The sequence below is a fragment of the Macrotis lagotis genome, chromosome 6 (assembly GCF_037893015.1).
Source record: "Macrotis lagotis isolate mMagLag1 chromosome 6, bilby.v1.9.chrom.fasta, whole genome shotgun sequence".
Lineage (NCBI taxonomy): Eukaryota > Metazoa > Chordata > Mammalia > Peramelemorphia > Peramelidae > Macrotis > Macrotis lagotis.
In genome coordinates, this window is record NC_133663.1 from 224342392 (window position 1) to 224365217 (window position 22826).

Here is a 22826-nt window from a genome sequence, read left to right on the forward strand (position 1 = left end):
CAAGAAAACTATAAGCTCCTTGAGGGCAGGTAATCCAGGGACTAAACACAGTGCCTGGCATTTAGCAGGAACTTAATACATGTTTATTGAATTGAATGGAGACCAGAGGTCAATAAATTAAAGTATATGTATATATCCTAGAAATTTCCAGAGTACTGTTTAGAGTAAGGTAAACATTCCAGGAATACAATATTTAGTCAATATTTATTTATTTATTTACCACCAAGCTGTAGAAAAACATTCAGCATTGAAACCCTACTGTTCATGGGCCATGGTTTAGCAAGGGGATGAGATCGGGCTAAATGGGACATTATCCTGATTGCAATCTTGAAAAATCAACTTAGCCTCATTTCTTGCAGTTTCTCTTTTTCTTTAACTCTTTAAATTTTTTAATTTTATCACTCAACTGCTCTCTTTAACCCATCCATGGTCTCTTAATTGTCAGACCTAATTTCTTCTCTGTCCCCAACTCTCTCAACATAGTTGATACATTTGATACTGCTGATTACCTTGATCTTCAGAATACAATCTCTTCCCTGAATTTTATGACAATATTCTTTTTCCTGTTTCTTATCTCATCCAACTGACCGTTCCTTTTCTATCTCTTATCTTGGCTTTTCATCCATGTCAGATCCTGTAACTATGAGTGTTTATAGCAAGATTCTTTCTTTACTTGTCCTTTTCTCTTCTTTCTTTGGGTTACCATGTAAGTTTCTAGGAGTTTAACTATCACCTCTATGCAGACCATTCACAAATGTACATATTCAGCCCTAGTCTTGTTCCTGAGTTTCAGCACCTGATCACTAATTGCGCCTATTTGATATTTCAAACAGGAAATGTGAGAGACATCTCATATTTACCTCATTATCTTTTTTCTCAACACCATTCCCTCTTTTAAACTTCATTATTTTTGTCCAAGACACAAAAATTCTTCCAGTCTTTCAACTTTATAACTTATGTATTAATACTGGACTCACGTTCTTTCATCTGATATCCAACTAGTTGCCAAATTTTACTGTTTTTACCTCCACAATCTCTCTCACATCTGATCCCTTACCTCTTCTCATAGATGACCTAAATTAAATTAGTTCATCCCTTTATCACCTTTACCCTAGGCTATTGCAACAGATTAATTGATCTTCCTGCCTCAGTCTATCCAACAGACTACTACTGAGGTAATTTCCCTTAAGTACCCATCTGATCATGTCACTCCTCTAGCTTTTAAAGTTCCTTAGAACCTGGTCCCACCCTATCTTTCCAGATCCACTGGATATAACTCTCTTCCTTCACTCTGCAATTGCAGTTCCTCATGCATTACAATCCATCTCCTGCCTCTGAATCTTGGTATACTTACTGTCTCTCATACCTGGAATGGGCTGTGTCCCACCTCACTTTCTTCAACATAAAGCTCAAGTATCACCTTTCCTCCAATCTAGATTTGTCTACTTTTTACATTTATTCTATTTATACTTATATAGGTAATTACTGGATACATTATTTTAATGGAGAGAATGAATTGTTTTATTCCTTGTATTTGTATCCCTAGCATTTGGCACAGTGCTTAGAATATGGTAGATATTTCCTGACTGAAAAATTGAACAATGTCTGCTCTCAAGGATTTTGCCTCTTTTAAGGGAAGATCTACACATCAAGAGAAGTATATGAGCTAGAAGTGCTCAGGGATGGTGGATTCTGTGAAAAGGTGCAAAGATAGTAAAGGAGATATCATTTATGAGGGCAGACTGGCTGGACCAAAGAGTGCCAGAATAAAAGTAATAAATCTGGAGAGGTTAAATTGGAGTTAAGACAGTGAGGAGCTTTCAATACCCAACAGAGGAAGTCTGTAGATCAGAAGAGGAATGAAGCAGATCTGTGATTTAGTTATATGTCACTGAAGTAGTTGGGAGTAGACTGGAAAGGACTGAAAAGTGAAGATTTGAAGCAGGAAGAGCAATATAGGATATCAAAGATGAATTCATGACAGAGTCTTTACTAAACTTTGCAAAATGCTTATGTATATTACTGTAGGATTCTTAATCCTTCAAGAACTTAGAGGTATTATTATTTCTACTTTAGATATGAATAAACTGAAGTTCATTATTTTTATGTTACAAGGTGTTAAAAATGGGGAAAAAACATAGAGAGAAATGATAATAGCAATCATATGCTAGAGATTACCTGACAATAGGGCATGGAAAACATTTTCACTGTGCATACTATACATCCATGACAAGAGGTAAAAAATATGCAGGTCCACCCTTTAAGAACTTGGGGGTCATTTCCACATCATGATAAGGAATCAGAGTTAAGATTTCTGAGATGGAATGAGATGATTGCCAGAAAAGTGAATGCTATTTTAAGGATGCATTAGAAGAAATATAGTGTCTATATAAATCATAAACCTTTTAAAAGGTGCTGCTGATACAGCACCTATTATGGCTGAAGAACCAAGAAAAACACTGGGTCAACAATGAAGCCCTTCACAATCTAAACTTCCATTTGCCTTTCTAGCCTCACTTGCTGTCACTTCCCTTTACATAATGTCTGTTCCACACAAACTGACCAACCAGCTGATCTCAAGCAAAACTGCCTGCCCTTCTTTCGTGCCTTTGCATAGGTTCTCCACCCCCATCCCCTTACCCCTGGTATCTGGACTATACTCCTTATTCCTCACCTCCAGCTCTTTTCAAAGCATTTCAGGGATTACTCCAACACAAATTCCTCCCCAATGCCCACAGCTGATACTGCTCTTTTCCTCTTGAAAGTACTTTGCATGATGTTTGCCTTTTTGTTCTCAAAGAAGACTATGGCATCAGGGAGGTGGATGCCATGACAAGTACATGACTTGGATTTGAGTAAGGGGGTTTCTATGCTAAGTCACTAGCCTCATTTTCTCTTTCAGAGCCATCTGGGTACAGTGGCCAGAATGAATGACTAGAGATGGTCTGGGTATGAGGCTATCAGAGTTAAGCTGGTAAATGTCAAATGTCTGAAGTCAAGTTTAAACTCAGGTTCCGAACCCAGGGCTAGTGTTCCATCCACTGTACCACTTAGCTGCCCTCTGCAGAGACTCTGTTGTATTCTCCCCCATTAAAAAAGTAAATTTCTTTAGCAGTGTCCCTTATACCTTATATGGACAACAATTTAGACATGGTTCCTGTCCTTATGGAGACCACTTCAAGGATATTTTCTTCAGTTCTTGGCACCATATTATAAGAGGGATAATAGGAAACAAAAATGTCTCCAGGGAAACTTGTACAGAGAAGAAAGTACTTGATAACCACAATATATGAAGCACATTTAATAATTCAATTCAATATTCATTACTGAGTACCAACAACAATGCAAGGAACTAAGAGTGGTTTGCTTGAACACATGACAAAAAAGGGAAAATAATCTCACCTTTGCCACTCAGTATCGACAGAATCTTAAGCAGTTCCATTTTAAATTTATAAAATAATATCTTAAAACTAGATAATCCCTAAAGGTCACTGAAGCACAAAAATTCTGATTTGTCACATTCAAATAAACATATTTTCCAATAACAGATAGTACTAAACAAGAGGCTTTCAAGGATACCTAAAAAATAAACAAGTTATGAAATTTTAGTTAAAGTACATAGTGAAAAAAAGATAAAAAAAATAAAGTACACAGTGCTTACTGTTTAGGAACAAGGTCAAATCTCATTCTGTTCAGCAATTCATCTTCTTGAAGCATTACCATAGCAACAGGATACATTTGATCAAAATCAAAATTAAACTGAACACCCACTGGAGGATCACGCAAGAAATTTCTTTTGTCCTTTAATTAATAGGAAGATAAAGAAATACATATGATAAAATTAATATAAATAACTAACCCAAATACTTTTATTTATTTACACATTACAATAGACTTGTGATAAAAGTAAACATAACCCCCCCCAAAGATAGAGAAGTCCATCAGAGAAGTTGCTTCAATATTTTTTCCCCACAGTTGCTATTGCTAACTGTATTTCCCTCCATCTATTCCATTTTCTCTCTCTTTCACTTTATCCCTCCTCAAAAGTGTGTTGTGAGGCAACCAAGTGGACAGAGCACTGGCCATGGAATCAGAAATTAACTCAAATATTTAAGTCATAAGAATATCAGACTTTGCTTAAGCTAATTGTGTAAAGAAAAAATTAATATAAAAAGCACTAAATTCTGTTAGAAAATTAATTCTTAGTAAAAGGAGGAAATCTTAAAAAATAAAAAAGGGAAAACAAATTTTTGTCAAATATGATATCCTTCCATGTTTCACAACTTATACATGTAAACTATTATATCACTTACTTTCAGAATGTCTTAAAAACATTTTTACTGCATTAAAGTTGATTAAGTTAAAGCTATTTGTCTCACTTTAGCTATACAGTGTTCCCAACATCTTCGTGTAATTTTAAACAAGCTATTAAAGTAAAATGGAGGTAAAAAGGGCATCTAAGTCTCAGAGATGTTGAGAAAATCAAATGTGATTATATGCTTATACTCTTTCTTTTGATTCCCATCCACTTTCCATTACATTTCCTAAAGCAGCTTATTCAAAGCTTTCCAGCAGTATCCCAACAATGCCCTAACACTCATGTCTGCAGCTAGGATAGTCTCCTCCTCTTCCAAGAAAACTGAAGCTATCTACCACAAGCTCCCTTATCTCTGGTCTTTCACACTTCAAAACCTCTGGTCCTTATGTCCTTGCCTGTAGTCTCAGAGGATAAAGCTGCACTTCTATTTTATCAGTGCTATCTCTCTCTATTTGTGCCCTTAATCCCAGGTCTCCACCAGGAAATTTCTCTATTGAGTATTCTTCTCTCCCCAGTCATTCTCCATCTTTCTGTTCTACTGATAAAAATCTTCAAGTCTCCACACTGCTTAGAAATCATTCCCTGGGAGAATCTGAAAGCAATCTGGGGGAAATGATGACATTTCACATATAATTTCCATAATAAGTTTCAATTCACTACATGATCTAGATATAAAATGTCCTATCATAAACAAATTAGAAGGGAGGGCAATATTACCTTCAAAATTAGGGACTGGAAAATGGGATAGAGAGCATCTCAGCAGGCAAACTGGACAATTTTGATTATATAAAACTGAAAAACTTTTACATGAATAAACAAGATCAATGAAGTCAAAATGATAGTTAACTTGGAAGTCTGCAGCCAATTTCTGATAGTCTGATATAGAAGATATATAAGGAACTAATATAAATATATAGGAATTGAACTGATGCTGAGTGAGATAAGCAGAACCAGAAAAACACTGTACATCCTAACAGCAACATGGTAGTGATGTTCAACCTTGAAGGACTTGCTCATTCCATCAGTGCAACAATCGGGAACAATTTTGGGCTGTCTGCAAAGGAGAGTACCATCTGTATCCAGATAAGGAGCTGTGGAGTTTGAACAAAGTGCAAGGACTATTCCCTTTAATTCAGAAAAAAAAAAAACAGATAAGATAGCTTATTGTCTGATCTTGTTACCTCTTAGACTTCTCTTCTCTTTAAGGATATGATTTCTCTCTCATCACACCCAATTTGGATCAAGGTACAACACAGAAACAAAGTAAAGACTGACAGAGTGCTTTCTGGGGGGGGGGGGGAGCAAGATTGGGGGAAAATTGTAAAACTCAAATGATATCTTTAATAAAAATAAATTTTAAAAAATAAATATGTAGGAATAAGAGTCATTGCTCAATAAGTAAATATTCAAAACTTTTTCTTTCTTCTCTTCTCAAACCTCCATCTTGCCTCATTTTATAGAAAACTACAGATTAACTGTAAACTTCCACTTCTCTCATATCATTCCTATGACTTTTGCCACTATTTCTTCTTTCACCCTTGTCTGACGTACTGAGGATATCTTATTCCTCCATCTTTCAACAGACTGCCTCCTCTGTCATCCTCTAGCACTAATTTTCTTTTTTTAATCATATAAATGTTTTGTTTTCCAATTATATACAATAGTAGCTTCTACTATTCATTTTTGCAAGGTTTTGAATTTTACAATTCCCCCCCTCCCTCCAACAGAAGGCAATCTGATATAGTCTTTACATTTGTTTCCATGATATGCATAGATCAAAATTGAATGTCTTGAGACAAAAAAAAAATCCATAAGTAAGAAAGAAAATAATAGAGATAGTAACTGTGCAATTCATAAGTCAACTTTTTAAAAATTGAAGATGGGGGTGGCTAGGTGGTGCAGAGGATAGAGCACCAGCCCTGGAGTCAGGAGTACCTTAGTTCAAATGCGGCCTCAGACACTTAATAATTACCTAGCTGTGTGGCCTTGGGCAAGCCACTTAACACTTGCCAAAAACTTGAAGATAATAATCTTTAGTCCTCATTTGAACTCCACAGTTCCTTCTTTGGATATAGATGGTATTCTCTATTACAGAGTCCCTAAAATTGTCTCTGATTATTGCACTGATGGAGTGAGCAAGTCTGTCAAGGTTGATCATCACCCCATGTTATTGTTAAGGTTTATAGTGTTCTTCTGGTTCTGCTCATTTCACTCAGTATCAATTCATACAAGTTTTCCCAGGCTTTTCTGAATTCCCATCCCTAATTTCTTACAGAACAATAGTGTTCCATCACATACATATACCACAATTTGTTCAGTCATCCCCCAAATGATGACACCCTCTCAATTTCCAATTCTTTGTCACTACAAACAGCTGCTATGAATAATTTTTGTATATGCGGGGTTTTTACCCCTTTTCATAATCTCTTCAGGAGACAGATCCAGGTATTGCTGGATCAAAGGGTATACACATTTTTTAGGGTTTTTTTGGCAAGGCAATGGAGTTAAGTAACTTGCCCAGGTCTACACAGCTAGGTATTAAGTGTCTGTGGCCACATTTGAACTCAGGTCCTTCTGACTCCAGGGTCAGTGCTCTATTCACTACCTACCTAGCTGCCCCTGGTATACACATTTTTACTGCCCTTTGGGCGCAATTCTAAATTTTTCTCCTGTAAGGCTGGATCAATTCTCAGCTCCTCCAACAATGCATTAGTGTCCCAAATTTCCCACATCCCCTTCAACATTGGCCAATATGACCAGAAAGGATAATGATCAATCTGAAAGGTGTGAGGTGGTACCTCAGAGATATTTTAATTTGCATTTCTCTAATCAATAATGATTTAGAGCAATTTTTCATATAACTATAGTTTTGATTTCCTTAACAGAGAAATTGCTTTTGCATTTCCTTTGAACATTTGTCATTGGGGGAAGGCTTTTTTTAAAAAATAAATTTGACTCAGTTCTCTGTATATTTTATTTTTTTTTAGGTTTTTTTGCAAGGCAATGGGGTTAAGTGGCTTGCCCAAGGCCACACAGCTAGGTAATTATTAAGTGTCTGAGACCGGATTTGAACCCAGGTACTCCTGACTCCAGTACCGGTGCTTTACCCACTGCGCCACCTAGCCGCCCCCTCTGTATATTTTATAAATGAGTCATTTGTCAGAAACACTAGTTGTAAAAATTGTTTCCCAATTTATTACATTTCTTTTGATCTTGGTTAGTGGTTTTGTTTGCTCTAGCACTTATTTTCAATTTCTCCATTGCCTACTGCCTCATTCTCTACATGTACTCATTTCTCTCATCCTTAAAAATCCTCACTTTTCCTTCTATCCCATTGTTGACCCAGAGTTCTTCTGCCTTTTGTGACTAAACTCCTTGAAAAGACCATTTGCAATAAGTACCTCTACTTTCTCTTCTTTCCCTCTTCTGATCTTATCATTCCACAAAAACTGCTCTTCCCTAATGATCTAACCTCTGACTCACCAGTCTTGTTCAAGGTCTTCTTTTCCAGCTGTAGTAAGGTGCTTTTGCTCTGGACACTCCTCTTTTGGCATTCTCCCTTTTCACATTCCCATTATTTTCTAGGGTTGAATTAACTTCTTTATGCAGATACTTCCAAATTTATATGTCCAGTTCCAGTCTTTTTAGATGTCTCACCTGAATAGCTTGCTGGTACCTAAACTAAAGACATTAACTTTCTCCCTAAATCTTTCCCTTCATTAAACTTCCCTAATTTTGTTAAGTGCCACCATTCTCCCAGTTACCCAGATTTGTAACTTTGCAATTATCTTTGTCTCTTTCTTCTTTCACCTCCTATAGCCAATCAGCTGTCAAGTCCTGTTGATTCTACTTTGAAAAACTTTTCTTTTCTGCTAGAAACATGGTTACACCCTAGTATAGGCCATCACTGCCTTATCTTAGTTGGGTTTTCTGTGACTTGTTTCTCTTGATGAGAAAAGTGGCCAAAAAAATGTTCTAAAACACGGGTATGATGTTGTCAATTCCCCTTTTTCAAAAACCTTTAATGATTCCCTGTCTCCACACTAAAATAAAATTTCCTCAATCTATACTTAAGGTCTTCTACAACATGGCTCCAACTTGCCTCTCCAGCATTTTTTCATATGATTTCCTTTCTCTGTGGTAGTTATGTGTCACTGTAGATAGATAAGAGTACTGAGTCTGAATCAGTAAGACCCAGACACTTACTACTTGTGTGACTCTAACAAGTCACTTATCCTCTGTTTGCCTCAGTTTCCTCAAGATGGGGAATAATACTATCAACTACCTCCCAGAGTTGTTGTGTGGATAAAATGAGCTATTTTTGTAAAGCTCTCAGCACAGATCCTGGTATGTAGCCGGTGGTTTTTTTTTTTAACTTCCCAAAATCTACATTTCAGGTAAAGTAGATGACTAACTTTTATGACATCTCTTACCTCTGAGCCTTTTCATGGACTATTTCAAAAGACTAAAGTACCTTTTTCTTCTCTCCCTTGGCCTACCAATCTCCTTCTTGACTTCAAGATTCAGCTCAGGTACTGACCATTTCTGTAAAGCATTTCCTAATTCTCCCAGCTGAATGCCTTCTTCCTCTTAAAATTATTCTAGGATGCCCTGTCTGGATTTGTGTAATGCATATTACTTTGCCTTAATTTATTGTCAATGATAGAACATGATTACAAAACTCTACCCTGATACTCTCTCTCTCTTTTTTAGATTTTTCAAGGCAGTGGGGTTAAATGGCTTGCCCAAGGCCACACAGCTAGGTAATTATTAAGTGTCTGAGGCCGGATTTGAACCTGATACTCTCTTAAAGACTCTTCTTTGATCTAGTCTCATACAGTTGCCAAAGTGATTTTCCTGAAGTACTACTTTACTCAATAAATTTCAGTGGCTCACAAGTGATGTTTAAATCAAATATTGTTGCATCATTTCAAAGTCTATAGCTTTATTAGCCCATAATTATTAGTATAGTAATATTTGTATATAATCTACAAATAAGCAAATATACACACACACACACATATATGTACACACACAAACACACACATACACACACACGTGTAGTCTCAATTTGTTTAAGCAATGAAGGGACATGAACAAAAAAGTTTGAAAACAACTAATCTACAAAGATTTTGTTATTTAGAGATAATTTAGTACTGAGGTCTAATGAAATTAGATGGGCAGTCCCTGATAAAATTAAGGTTGACTTACAAATGGATAAAATTATTAAAAGTACATTTTACATCTTTTTAAGAAAGCAGATATTCAACTATGATGGATGTAGTTCCTCTCAGCAGTTCAGAAAGCAAGGAAAATCCTGGGAGACTATTATAGACAAAGTCATCCAGGGACCTTCCCCCCCCCCAAACTCCCAGAATCTGAATGAATTCTATGTTCACTTTTTTAAAAACTACTCTAATGTTTTTCCTTCCTGTCCCATGGTTTCTTTCTTTTCCCTTAGTCCTCATTCCTCATACACAAATAACACGTTAAACACAAATGCACTTGCACAACTTTTACCAGATTATTTGCCACTGAGGGGAGGGGGCATGAAGGAAAGGTAGTAGGAAAATGGGTAATTTATAATATGAATGTGGATGAATGGTGAAAAACTTTCCTAACATGTAATTGGAAAAAATAAAAAAAATTATTAAAAAAGCTGATATTTATTTTGATCATTTAAGGATTATACTTTGGGGTAAGTTAATAGATTTTATGAATTAATGAGTCAACTGTATCTACTTATGTAAATAATACTAAAATCAAAATATGTAATAGAATGTTTATTGTAAACTGCTCAATTAAAAAAACAAATATAAGATGGAAGTTCAAAATATTCTGAAAATGTTCAACTCAAAGTCTAATAGGTAAACAGGGTTAGAAAATAATTAAATTGTAAAATCAAGATGTAGTTTTACATTTGAGAACTATATTAAGATATTTATTTTATATTATATTGTACCTTGAAAGATAAAGAATTCTTTTGTAATTTTGTATTCCTGGAGTTCTGTTACACTTACTCATGTTACAGTTCTATCTTGCAACCTTATACCTCACTTCCCCTTGGATTCTAACCATTTTTTTTTAGGTTTTTGCAAGGCAAATGGGGTTAAGTGGCTTGCCCAAGGCCACACAGCTAGGTAATTGTTAAGTGTCTGAGACCGGATTTGAACCCAGTACTCCTGACTCCAGGGCCAGTGCTTTATCCACTACACCATTTTAATTTAAAATACAATAGTGGGGGTAAGGGTAAATTAGGGGAACCACACTTATGATTTCTTTGATACAGAAATTTACAGGTGAAGAAACTTCTGATACTACCGAAAATTTGCACCTGTCCTTCAAATGATTGTCTTAAAAATTACTTAAGGCACCGACAGGTGACATGATCTGTTTAGGGATCAGAGTCGGGTCAACTCCTAAGTGTCAGATCCATTATACTGATGTGTTTCAGTCTTCAAATAATACTTCAGAGAAATCTTATATATCTAACATTATTGTCTATAGTATGGAATATTCAATGTATGAAGAAGAAAATGTTGAGTGAAAACTGTATATGACCACACATATGGCATGGCAGGTAATGTCTGACTCAACAAGAAACTTACTGCAGATAAGGCCAGTATTTGTTGCTGAATTGTTTCTTCTTCATTACTGTCAACCCACGGAGGCACTGCTGCTTCTGTAAGTTAAAAAAAAGCCCTATAAAAATGGTCATGATAAGTGAATTACATGAATTATATTGATTACACAAAATACAGAATAAGAAAATTTCAATACACCCAGTAAAAATCTACTTATTTTGTTCTAATAATAAACAACTTAAAATTGGCTGTATTCGCATCTGAAGAGAAGGGACTATACCTGACTTACAGAAAACAGCAGTGAAGAAGCTGAAAGAGCACTAACTATGACTATAACTATAACTAATATTTGAGAATATCAACAACTAAACAAAGAGAAAGCCAAAGAGAAAACTCTGCCCTGAGCTAAAAAGTATTAAAGGTATCTTTTTTGGTTATATATTGTCCTGGACTATAAGAGTATTAGAGATCCAGCTCCCTGTGAAGGATACAGAAAGATCCCAAGCATACCCAACTTATGAATGACCAACCTCCCCCAACATGCACCTCTTAGAGGATGATCTCATTTCCTGCAATAAACAATCTCTTCACTCAGGGTAACCAAGAAGAGGTAGAATTTAATTAATTAATTTCAATCTCATCGTAGCAGTTGTCCACTTAATGGCAGTTGCCCAAAATGTTAACCATAGGTCAAAATTATCTATACCAATGGATTTTTTTTAAATTTTGGTACTGATAAAGTGTCGCTATTTTATGCTATCTTTCCTTGATGCAAAAATAAACTAGTTTTGATATAGCACCACCAAGTGGTAAAATTGTGCACTAAGTCACTTTAAAGTAATATAAGAATGTAAACAATATTTACTATAGTATGAGATTATATAGGAATATCATCATAATCTAGCCAAAATAAAGTTACTTTTAGGTAGGAATAGGTCTAAAATCTTTTGCATTCAAATTATACATGCTAAGAGAAAAAAAAAGAAAACTAAATTAACTTTTAAATAATCTTATTTTAACTAGAAAATACTTTTTAAAACAGAAAGTTAATATACTAAAAAGACATATATGAGAAATATCATACCTGACTTTTTTGTATGTTGTTCTTGCACAAATTTTTTTTGTTCCTTCTGAAAATCTCCTATAATTGTCTATAAAAAATATAAAGCCACATTACCTTGAAATAGTCAAACTAAACTTAAAAAGATAAAAAGCACATATGACAATTTTTTTTCAATTGAGAAAGTAGTGGGGGGAAAAATAAGTCCTTTCCTCCCAAAATTAGAATTAAAAAGTACACAGTATTTTTTTAACCTTCAGAATCATACTTTGAGGATTTTTCTTCCTCTATGTATAAATAAAATTAGCTTAGTATTTCATTTTTATTTAAAATGTCATCTATTTATACAACCTAATTAAAAACCATTTTTCTTATGATATCCTTCTGAGGTAGGCTATACAATTACCATTTTACAGATGCTGAAACTAGAGTTCTAAATAAGAAAAGTGACTATATGTACTTAGTAACCTCAAATATAGGTCTTCCAATTTCAAATTCTATGATTTCCACTACAACTCACTGATTCACATCTAATATTAGAGGGGGTGGGGGAGGGAAATCTCAGGATAAAACAAGATTCCTAAGCCTTACAATATCCTATTTGTTTCAAATCAATGCAAACAAATTTCCATTTTGGAATTGATTACATTGGACTCTGACTTCAAATACATAAGAAATGTTATTTGATTATGCAAAGGGATGACAGCATGGTTTGGAATCCGAAATAACATTAAATAACTAAATTATAAAAATCTGAACATTGTAAAATGATGGTTGAAATTATTAAAGTGGCTAATTTGTATTTTAAAGACTTTTACATAAATGAAGCAACCCCCTCCCCAAGAATCTTAGCATTAAAGAAAAATATCAGAATACGTAATATATTTTATTTTGGACTTAACCCCCCCCCAATTATATAGTTAGAATAATTCAGATACTGATTAATTTCATGGGGTTCAACATTCCAATAGATATTTTAATAGTACCTTATCAATGATATCATCTATTTTCCCTTCTTCTACTGACTTCTTTATTGTTTGTGCTGTTTCAGCAACTGATTCAGTTATCTTTTTTGTAGCAGCAGTGGCAAAGTTAAATAGATAATCTGCCAATGATAAAAAATAAGTAAGTTTTAATCTGCCCTTCATTCAAGTACTTACTAGATTAATGATTTTTCCTTTCAAAAAAAAAAAAAAACAACTCTGCAGGTAGCTCAAATTCTGAAACATTATTGCTAATTAGGGAAGAAATTTCCATATAAGGTCAACAAACAGAATATTTTTATTATTCATGGGACGTAGACACTGCACTAACTACTGAGAACACGAAGATAAAAATTAAGGTCCTTCCCCTCAGGAAACATTCTCCAGTAAGGAAAATTGTGCACAATTAAGTAAATACAAACTAATATACATGCAAGCACACGCGCGCACACATATACACACAAACATACATATACAGATATATATATTTATATACATCTGTATATATAAAAATGTACATATTTCAAGAAAAAGAGAGTGCATTATACCTACATGAGCATAGGTCTTATCTAGGAAGGCAACTAAGTTGTGCTCTGAAGCAAGATTAAGACTTCCTGAAGCCTGAGAGGAGAAGGAAGGGCATTTTAAGATAGGCTTTAGTCAGGCGGAGGAACTTCTATCTTTTTTTCTTAAGGCAAAAGAACACTAAAGATTTTTGAGGATGTGTATGTGATGCTGTAACATCTGTGTTTTAGGAGCATTAACTTGACAATGGTGTGTATAGGATGAAATGGAGAGTAAAGAGATTGTAGGCAGGGAAGCCAACTAGGAGGCTACTGAAAAAATCCAACTAAGACATGCTGAGCACAGAACTACGCAGAAACTACATAATCAAACAAAAGGGAACAAAGAAACTCGCTACAGTTCAGTTATTTTTTGCTAAGATGAGGAGGGAGAGGAGAAATGTGCCTCTTTCACATATGTTTATCTGCATGCATTACTTCCATTCTGCTAGTTTGTGATCTCATAGATTTACGCTCTCCATCTATGTAGAATGCAAACCATCCAGTCCTGTTCACTTTGACATATTCCTATCCATGTCCTCCAAAGAAAATAGACCCCACAGCAAAGGAGCACCAGAGCTGTCCTGAAATCTTAACCAAGCTGTGCTGCTTTGCTATGTAGATGCAGCTTCCTTACCACAGACCTTTCCAAATCTTTGTCATTTGGATCATGGCATTCCATGACTTGTAACCATGCAGTATTATCTTTTATTTTTGTTTTGGTTTTTAGGTTTTTTTTTTTGCAAGGCAAATGGGGTTAAGTGGTTTGCCCAAGACCACAAGACTAGGTAATTATTAAGTGTCTGAGACCGGATTTGAACCCAGGTACTCCTGACTCCAGGGCCGATGCTTTATCCACTATGCCACCTAGCCACCCCCATGAGGTATTATCTTAATTCATACCTCATTAAACATTCAATCCTAAGAACAAAAATTCAAGATGGGTTTAAAAGAAATCCAACAAATTGTTTGCCTTTAGACAGGCTTTCACAGCACACATAGCAGACAAATACAACTGCTGACTAGATTTCCTTTTGATTTCCAAGTAAACTTCTAACAGCAGCTATTACAAACTTTCCTAAACTCTTATCCATAACTTATTCCCTTCACTTTATCATGTGGCATGAATTCTTTCATTTTCTCTTTTTTAGCCCCTCTTCTTTACCTCCCATTTCATCAAGAGGTGATGTCCCTTCTCTAATCTCATGTCTTTTTGCTCCCTCAAATTGTCCCCTCTTTAGCATATTCAATCTCTCCTCTGATAGCACCCTGTTTCTTCACAAAACCTTCACTTAATCTAGTTCAATACAAACATCTAAGTGACCAAAAAATTACTTTCTTCAAGGAATTTTCATTCTATAGAGGATACACAGATTAGTAAATAAAAGGTAAACCGATCATTTCAAGAATACTAAGAATTGGAGATGAGGGAGAGGGGAGGGAGAGAAGATAGAAGAGAAGGCACTGGGGGCTGTAGTATGGTCCAGGCTTTGAGCAAGTGTGAGTGTGGGCAAGGCAAGTAAGTATTTATCAAATACTTACTAGGTGCAAAACAGAAAAGCACATAGTTCCTGATCTCAGGAAATCTAATGAAAGAAGACTATATAGAAAGCTTTCTGTCACAAGTTAGATAGGAAGGTTCTATGGTCCTTAGGGTATAGTTCTTAGGATCTGTAGGATAGTAATGTAACCTCTTTAATGTGAACTGCACTGATAAAATCTTATCCATTTCTATGACCAAACACTTTGAAGGCAAGAATCTTCCTTTATAGTTCCTTAATGGTTGCTGAGAGGGTCCTGGGGGCTACAGCATCTACAGAAGGAATTGTCAGGTCACTTCTCAGTAGTTGCTGAATTGTTTCCCTGTAAGATGACTGAGGGGGCTGGACTACAATTAATTATATAGGACAAAAAGGCATGGATAAACTTTGATCTGTACCATTGGAGGGAGTGTCCACGTAGACACAGATCAAGGATTCATTTGTGAACATTTGTGAATAACTACTTTTGTTGGGATTATCCTTGTGTACTCTGTATAGGAGATTCCTCCACTTACGCTTTTTGCAATCCAACCTCACAAAATTGGCTAATTAAATTCCCACTTAAAACGATCCATGGTATTTTCTTCATTGAATAGTGTTAATACATAGAAAATGAATTAAAGAAGTTGTTATATATTTTTTATTAGCCTTGATGGTTTCTAGTCTTTTAATATCATGTGTATTTTAGATTAGTACTTATAGTTGGTGTTCATTCTATCTAATTATGGGGCTAGACTTGGACTTCTAGAAAGTCAGTTGCTCCCAGTAAGGAAACTCTCGCCTATTATTAATATAGACTGGAAGTTGCATAGGGCACTGAGACATCAAGTGGTTAATGGCAAGACTTGAACCCAAGTTTCCCTGACTTGTAGGCTACGCAGCACTTTTAGTCTGTAGTGTAGCATTTCACTCCCATACATGTTTTCCCTTCTCTCTACTTAGACGAGTACCAGCTCTGGTCCAGGCCCTCATTGCCTTTGCACTGGTTTGCCTGCCCTGAGGCCCCTCCTCTTCCAACCCAACTTCTACTCAGCTGCCAGGCTGTTTTCTAAAGCACAGATCTGACCGTGCTGCCCTTCTGCCCAAGGAGCTCTGGTGGCATTTAAAACTTGTAATAATCCAGCCCTTCAGGCCTCTTCATGTTTCTTAGAGTATAAGCTGTTTTCTTCCTTGGATTCTGGGATGTAGCTGTCCTGGACTGCTTGTTCCTCTAACACAACACTCTACCTCCTGCCTTTCTGCTTCTGCACTCACTATCCCCAGGGAAAGTTTGGCAAAATTCGGCTCAGGGGCCTGCAGGGAGCTTTTCTTCATGCACCAAAGTGCCAGTGCTTTCCATCTCAAACAACCTTCATTCCTCCACTCTGTACAGATCTTGGATGTATCTAGTTATCCACATGTCTTCTCCATTAAATTCTGACTCCTTGGTAGCAGTAACTTTTTTTTTTATCCTTTCTTTGTATCCCTAGCTCTTTGCACAATGTCTAACAAATAAGGGCTTAAACACTGATGGAATCAAATTCTCAAATACTACAAATAGAAATCAAAGTTAATACCTAATGGGGTGACAAAACTGGTAAAGAACTTTTTATTTAACTTATAAGGATCTCCCACATACACTGATTGTGGCCCTGGATAAGTCAATCTCTAAAACAGCTCTGAGAAGATTATAATTTGCAGATAAAATGTTAACTTGAATTGGCAGAGTGCAGATAACTCCTTTTCCAGTGCTAAGCATTACTCATGAGATTGTCTGACAAAATAACAATTAGGGGCAAATGTATACCAATAAAATTACAAATTGATACAAAACCTACTATATGTTAAAATACACAGACTTTTAAAGCATTATGTATAAAACATTTTATGAGGAACCCATTTTTATTTCTCATATAAAAATATTTTGCTTAAAATATTATTAATATTAAACATCTGACTGGCAGATCATTTGTTACTCCAAAAAATTTGAAGTGCTCCCCAAGGGTATTAATATCTTGTGTTATCTTTTGCAGGTCTCCAGGTTACTTAAGGATAAGGTGTTTGAGAAGTATTTGCTGAAAGAATCTTTATAATACATGAAATATTAAAGGAATAAAGCCCATTAGAACTAGTAATTTTAAAAGTTAAGTCTGTAACTAATAGTTCCTTTAATTCATCTGTTATATCTTCATACAACAGCAGCAAGTTCTATTCATCTTAATCAACAAAGAAAAAGGTCATTCTGTCATTTAAAATATGAACTTTAGCATAACTAGGACAAAAGAATAACCAAAAATAAGGTAGATGGTCAGGAACAAACAGCAGATTGATGTCCAGTCAAACCACTGTCTTATTATTTTATCATTTCGTCTCATCAGCAATGTTTAGGTATGGAAAAGATAAGAAGACTTGATATAACTTTTTTTCCTAGCTGAAGTAAATATTGTGAGAAAATATGATTAACTGAAGCAAAAGCTATCAATAAATAACCAGAATCTGACACTACTATCTATTCTACAAAGTTCTTGTCAACATATCTTTATGGAAAAACCCATTAAATTTCACCAACAGTACCCAATTCTTATTTTGCAGCATTTACAACATAAAAAGGTCTGTTATAAAACAAAATCTAGAATGTAGGAAATTATTACCAAAGTATAAAAACATTGGCCATACGTTTGCCAGTAACAAAGAAGGCTTTTAATATTTTACAGAAATAAACACCTAGGGGTGGCTAGGTGGCACAATGGATAGAGCACCGGCCTTGGAGTCAGGAGTACCTGAGTTCAAATTCGGCATCAGACACTTAATAATTACCCAGCTGTGTGGCCTTGGCAAGCCACTTTAACCCCACTGCCTTGCAAAAACTTAAAAAAAAATAAAGAAAAAGAAATAAACACCTGCCTGAAAGAGAAGACTGCATTTAAGCAGATGGTTTTTAGAAGTGGATTTCAAGGTATTTTTTTTTAGGTTTCTGCAAGGCAAATGGGGTTAAGTGGCTTGCCACTCATTAAGTGTCTGAGACCGGATTTGAACCCAGGTACTCCTGACTCCAAGGCCGGTGCTTTATCCACTGTGCCACCTAGCCGCCCCAATCAAAGTATTTTTAATGACTGTTCAGCCTACTGAATAAAGCCTGCCTGGTTTTTTAAGACTCTTTTAAAAGTTCTACTCCCCCATCTAACTTCATATTCTACTGCTACACAACCTAAACTCTCTGATTGTGTCAGATTCATGTCCTCCCGATGTCCTCAAAAATATAATACTGTATTTTTACCTGTCCTATACGTTTCCCAATATCCTTTTCTACACCTATCCAACCCAAAAATCTCTGTTCAAGTCAGATCCATCTCCTCTTGGTCTTCTGCTAAAAAAAAAAAAACAATAACAAGATTCTCACCTGTCCTGGGTGATTTCCCCTGTCATGTTTCCCCATCTTAGTTGGTCCCCCTTCCCCCACTTGGAAAAACATACACTTTCTGGCACAGTTCCGGGTCATCCGCTGACCTTTCCAACTCGCCACCTCTCGAAGGCTCAGTGCCACGTTTAGCCCTCAACAATGTCAGAGACGTTCGTGAATTCCTTGCCTGCTCCAGGTGGAGCGTCAAACGACTCTCCAACGTTAAATATCTTCTAAACAAAGTAGGCCCCGGAGGCAGCCAGACCAGAGGTCGTCCCCGCCAGGGTCCGGGGGCCCACCCGGGCCATGGCAGGTGTTTTAATTAAGTCTTATCTTCGTCCTGCCTTTCTCCTCCTCTCTCTTCTTGCTTTCTTTGCTGGCTTTTTCCCTCCCTCCCTCCCTCCCTTCCGCTCTGGCCCGGGCCGTGGTCCAGGCCGTGGCCCGGGCCCGGGAAGGGGGAGCGGCGCCGCCCCTACGGCTCCGTTCCCCTCCTTTCCCCAGCCCCCACCCCGCCCCACTCGGGGATGCTCACTGCCGAGGCCTTTGGCCTGATGGAGAAGAGGCTCTTCGTCCCCTTCCCGCGGGTCCCCCGGCTGCCGCTCCGGCTCACTCCCTGCCGCCGCCTCTTCGGGGCTAGCCTGGGCCGGAGGATCAGCCCCTGCCGACGTCTGTTCCAAGCCAAACCAGCTGCCCAGACCTCGTAACATCCCGCCCGCCTGGCCCCGGGCGGCCGCCTGCCAGACCGGTGCCCAGAGTCCGGCTCCAACCGCCGTTCTCGATGCCTCCGGGCTCAACTCGCAGTCTCTGGGAAGCCGCCGGAAGCTGCTCAGATGCAGATCACGTGAACGGCCGCTCTACCCGGCCTCACTCCTCCGTGGCCAAAGCTTGCTGCGTCACTTCCGGCGTGGGCGGCGTGGTGGGCGTTGACCTTAGGTCGATTTGAGGATTGGTGGATGTCGATGCACGTTATACTAGCATGTAGGCACGGACGCAGCGACGACCTCTGGTAACCGCGTCGTTGGCCACGCCCTCGCTCTAGTCACCGCGCAGCTACGGGCGCTGTAGGAAACCAAAATACCTAACCCTTTAGAAATGTAATACTCAACTGGTGGCAGATGGGACAACATGTAGAGATCCTTAGAGAAAAAAAAATACTCAATTGGGGCAGCTGCCACGTGCTTCTACAGGCTCTTCCCCGGGATGATAATAATGATCACAACATTAATATCATACAGCACTTACTATGCACTAGGCACAGTCTAACACTTGTGTAGTCCTTCCTATGGTCTAAGCACTTTACGTTTATTATCTTATTTCATCCTCACAACAAACCAGGTGCTATTAATAATAATAATAATAATAATTATTATTATTATTATTATTATCCCCATTTGACAGATGATGGAACTAAGGCATATAGGAGTGATTTCCCCAGGATCACATAGCTAGTGAGGTGCAGTTAAATTTGAACTCGGGTCTTCTTGACCGGGGTGGGGTAGGAGTGGGCAGTGTTGTATCCATTGTACCACCTACTTCCTTCAGCAAGGTAGAAAAGGAGGTCAATTATGTAGCAAAAGCAATGAATATCAACAGATAGCCTATGTTCTATCAGAACACACTTAACATCATCCTTTTGGATGATCATGTTTTTGTCCTTCATTCTATGCCATGACAAGCGCATGAATTGAATATGAGTAAAATTGAGCTGTACTAATCATCAGCCTCACTTTTTCCCCCAGAATCATCTGAGTCCAGTGGCCAGAATGAATGAATCAGTACTACTGGAAATGGCCCTGAATACCAGGCAGTCAGAGGGTAAGTGACTTGCTCAAGGTCACATAGATAATAAGGGTCAAATGTCTGAGGCCAGATTTGAGCTCCTCTCCTCCTGACTCCAAGGCCAGTGCTCAATCCACTGTGCCACCTAGCCTCCTGGATGAAAAGATGAGAGATGAGGTTGTTCTTAATCTTTTTGTGTGTCATAGAATCCTCTGGCATTCTAAGGAACCCCTGGACCCTATTTTTGGAATAATGTTTTTAAATGCCCAAAATAAATATATAGGAAACCAATTACACCAAAAAAAAGGATGTAATCTTTCCCCCCTATCAAAATTTATGGACATCCTGAAATCATTGCATGGGTTCCTTAGAAATTCATGGAGTACAGGTTCAGACTCCTTGAAATATCCACCTTTGTAAAAATCTAAAATCATTCTTTTTTTTTTTTTGCAAGGCAATGGGGTTTAATGACTTGCCCAAGTCTCACAGTTAGATAATTATTAAGTATCTGAAAATGAATTTGAACTCAGGTCCTCCTGACTCCAGAGCCAGTGCTCTATCCACTGTGCCACCTAGCTGCCCCCCAGGATCCATTCTTTTTGCAAAAAGAAGTAGATTTAGGGCGGCTAGGTGGCGTAGTGGATAAAGCACCACCCTTGGAGTCAGGAGGACCTGGGTTCAAATCCAGTCTCAGACACTTAACAACTACCTAGCTGTGTGGCCTTGGGCAAGCCACTTAACCCCATTTGCCTTGCAAAAACTTAAAAAAAGAAAAAAAGTAGATTGGGGAAGTCCCTGACTAAATTGGGGAATTTTACAAAAACAAAAAAACAACAGAATTTGATACTCTTTAAAAACCTGATAATATAAGAGAGGTTTATTTTTTGTTTCTCCTTAAACTAAATAAATTTCTCGGTTAATCATTAAAAAGTTAAAGCTATCAATGGGGTCCAAGGAATTTATGATTGACTAAGAGGATAGATAACCCCTTTATGGTAAACTTTTGTTGGGTGAAGAAAGGGAAAGAATTTCTTTCCTCATATCCATCAAATTTTCTATTGGACTAAGACTAAACACAAATCACTGGGACTTTCCATTCAAAATGGATAACTATAAACCTAAACTCAAGCCTCAGTGGCTCATTGTTTAGGTTTTGATGGCTCAGACTGAATGTAAATTGAACTTGTTTCTATTCTGACTAGAAACACCAGAGCTACTTCCCCTCCCAAATTAATACCTAGAGCTAGGCGTTCTTTTGCCTCAGTTCTTTCTTAACCTCTAATTATTGAATAAATATGGCCTCAGACAGAGACCAGGGAAAGATGTAAATTTAGAGGTCAAATGGTCAAGGTCGCCCATTGAACTTCAATGACTCTGGGGAAGAGAATAAGGCTGATGACTTTACATAGCTCTATCTCACTTAAATCCAATTCAAGAGATATCATAGGTCCTCTTCAAGAATGTAGGATGAACAACAATAATCATTCCACCATTTCTTCAAATTGATTATACTTTGGGGATAGGATCTGTATGTTTTTTCACCTGTGTACCTGCACCTGATCCTAATACCTTGCAGAAAAAAGGAGGAAGTCAACAAATTTTTGTTGAATAGACAAAATACCTTCCATCTGACAATTTCAAATTACTTTCACAAGTATCCAACTCACCAGTCTTCAACAGAAGTCCAATGAAATGAATGAAAAATTACAGGATCTGTGTGACTCTTCAAATTCAAAACTTTGGACTTCTGTTTCTTATTTTTCAAAATTAGTGGATGGGACTAATGATCTTTTTATAGTTCCAATTTAGAATTCTATAATGTTTATTTTATAGAAGAACTAATTTTATATTTGGAGCCATAGAGTTTTCTGAATCTTTAGTGCTAATTTGAAAGAGCAATTCAGAAGACTAAGTTCATATCACAGCTTTACCATTTAACTTGTAGAACCTGGGGCAAGTTAGTTGGGGCTTAGATTTCTCATCTTTAAGAAGAGGTGACCTTGGAGGTTCCTTTTAGCTCTCAATCTTTTTTTTTTTTCCTGAATGTTATTTGATTTTTCCAATATATGCCAAGGTAGTTTTCTGCATTCATTTTTTCTTTTTAGGTTTTTGCAAGGCAAATGGGGTTAAGTGGCTTGCCCAAGGCCACACAGCTAGGTAGTTGTTAAGTGTCTGAGACTGGATTTGAACCCAGGTACTCCTGACTCCAAGGCCGGTGCTTTATCCACTACGCCACCTAGCCACCCCTGCATTCATCTTTATTGTAAACTTTTGAGTTCAACATTTTTCTACCTCCTTCACCTCTGTCTCCCCTCCCCATGACATCAAGCAATCTAACATAGGTTATACATGGTACAATCAGGTTTAACATATTTTCAAATTAGTTGTTTTGTGAAAGAAGAATTAGAACTAAAGGGGGGAAAATTATGAGGAAAAAGGTGAAAATAATATGATTTGGTCTTCAGTTCTCAATCTTTATTTTTTTTTAGGTTCTTTTGTTTTTGTTTTTTTAGTTCTCAATCTTTAAACCAATGAATGACTTAATTTACTCTTACGAAGAATTTTAGGTAAAAAAATAGGAAACATAACAAGGAGAGGAGATACAAAGGCCATTTTTTT

General features: G+C 37.1%; 1 protein-coding gene across 1 annotated transcript in view; it reads right to left on the reverse strand.

Moving 5' to 3' along the window:
• SYAP1 (synapse associated protein 1) overlaps positions 1-19297 on the reverse strand; it is a 28252-nt gene extending 8955 nt beyond the window's left edge. The window contains exons 1-5 of the mRNA XM_074192364.1: positions 18961-19297; positions 12949-13067; positions 11987-12053; positions 10927-11000; positions 3662-3801 (exon numbers count right to left, since the gene is read on the reverse strand). Coding sequence (XP_074048465.1) covers positions 3662-3801; positions 10927-11000; positions 11987-12053; positions 12949-13067; positions 18961-19135 — 575 coding nt within the window. The 5' untranslated portion in view covers positions 19136-19297. The remainder of the gene's footprint in view (positions 1-3661; positions 3802-10926; positions 11001-11986; positions 12054-12948; positions 13068-18960) is intronic.
• Positions 19298-22826: the final 3529 nt, after the last annotated feature.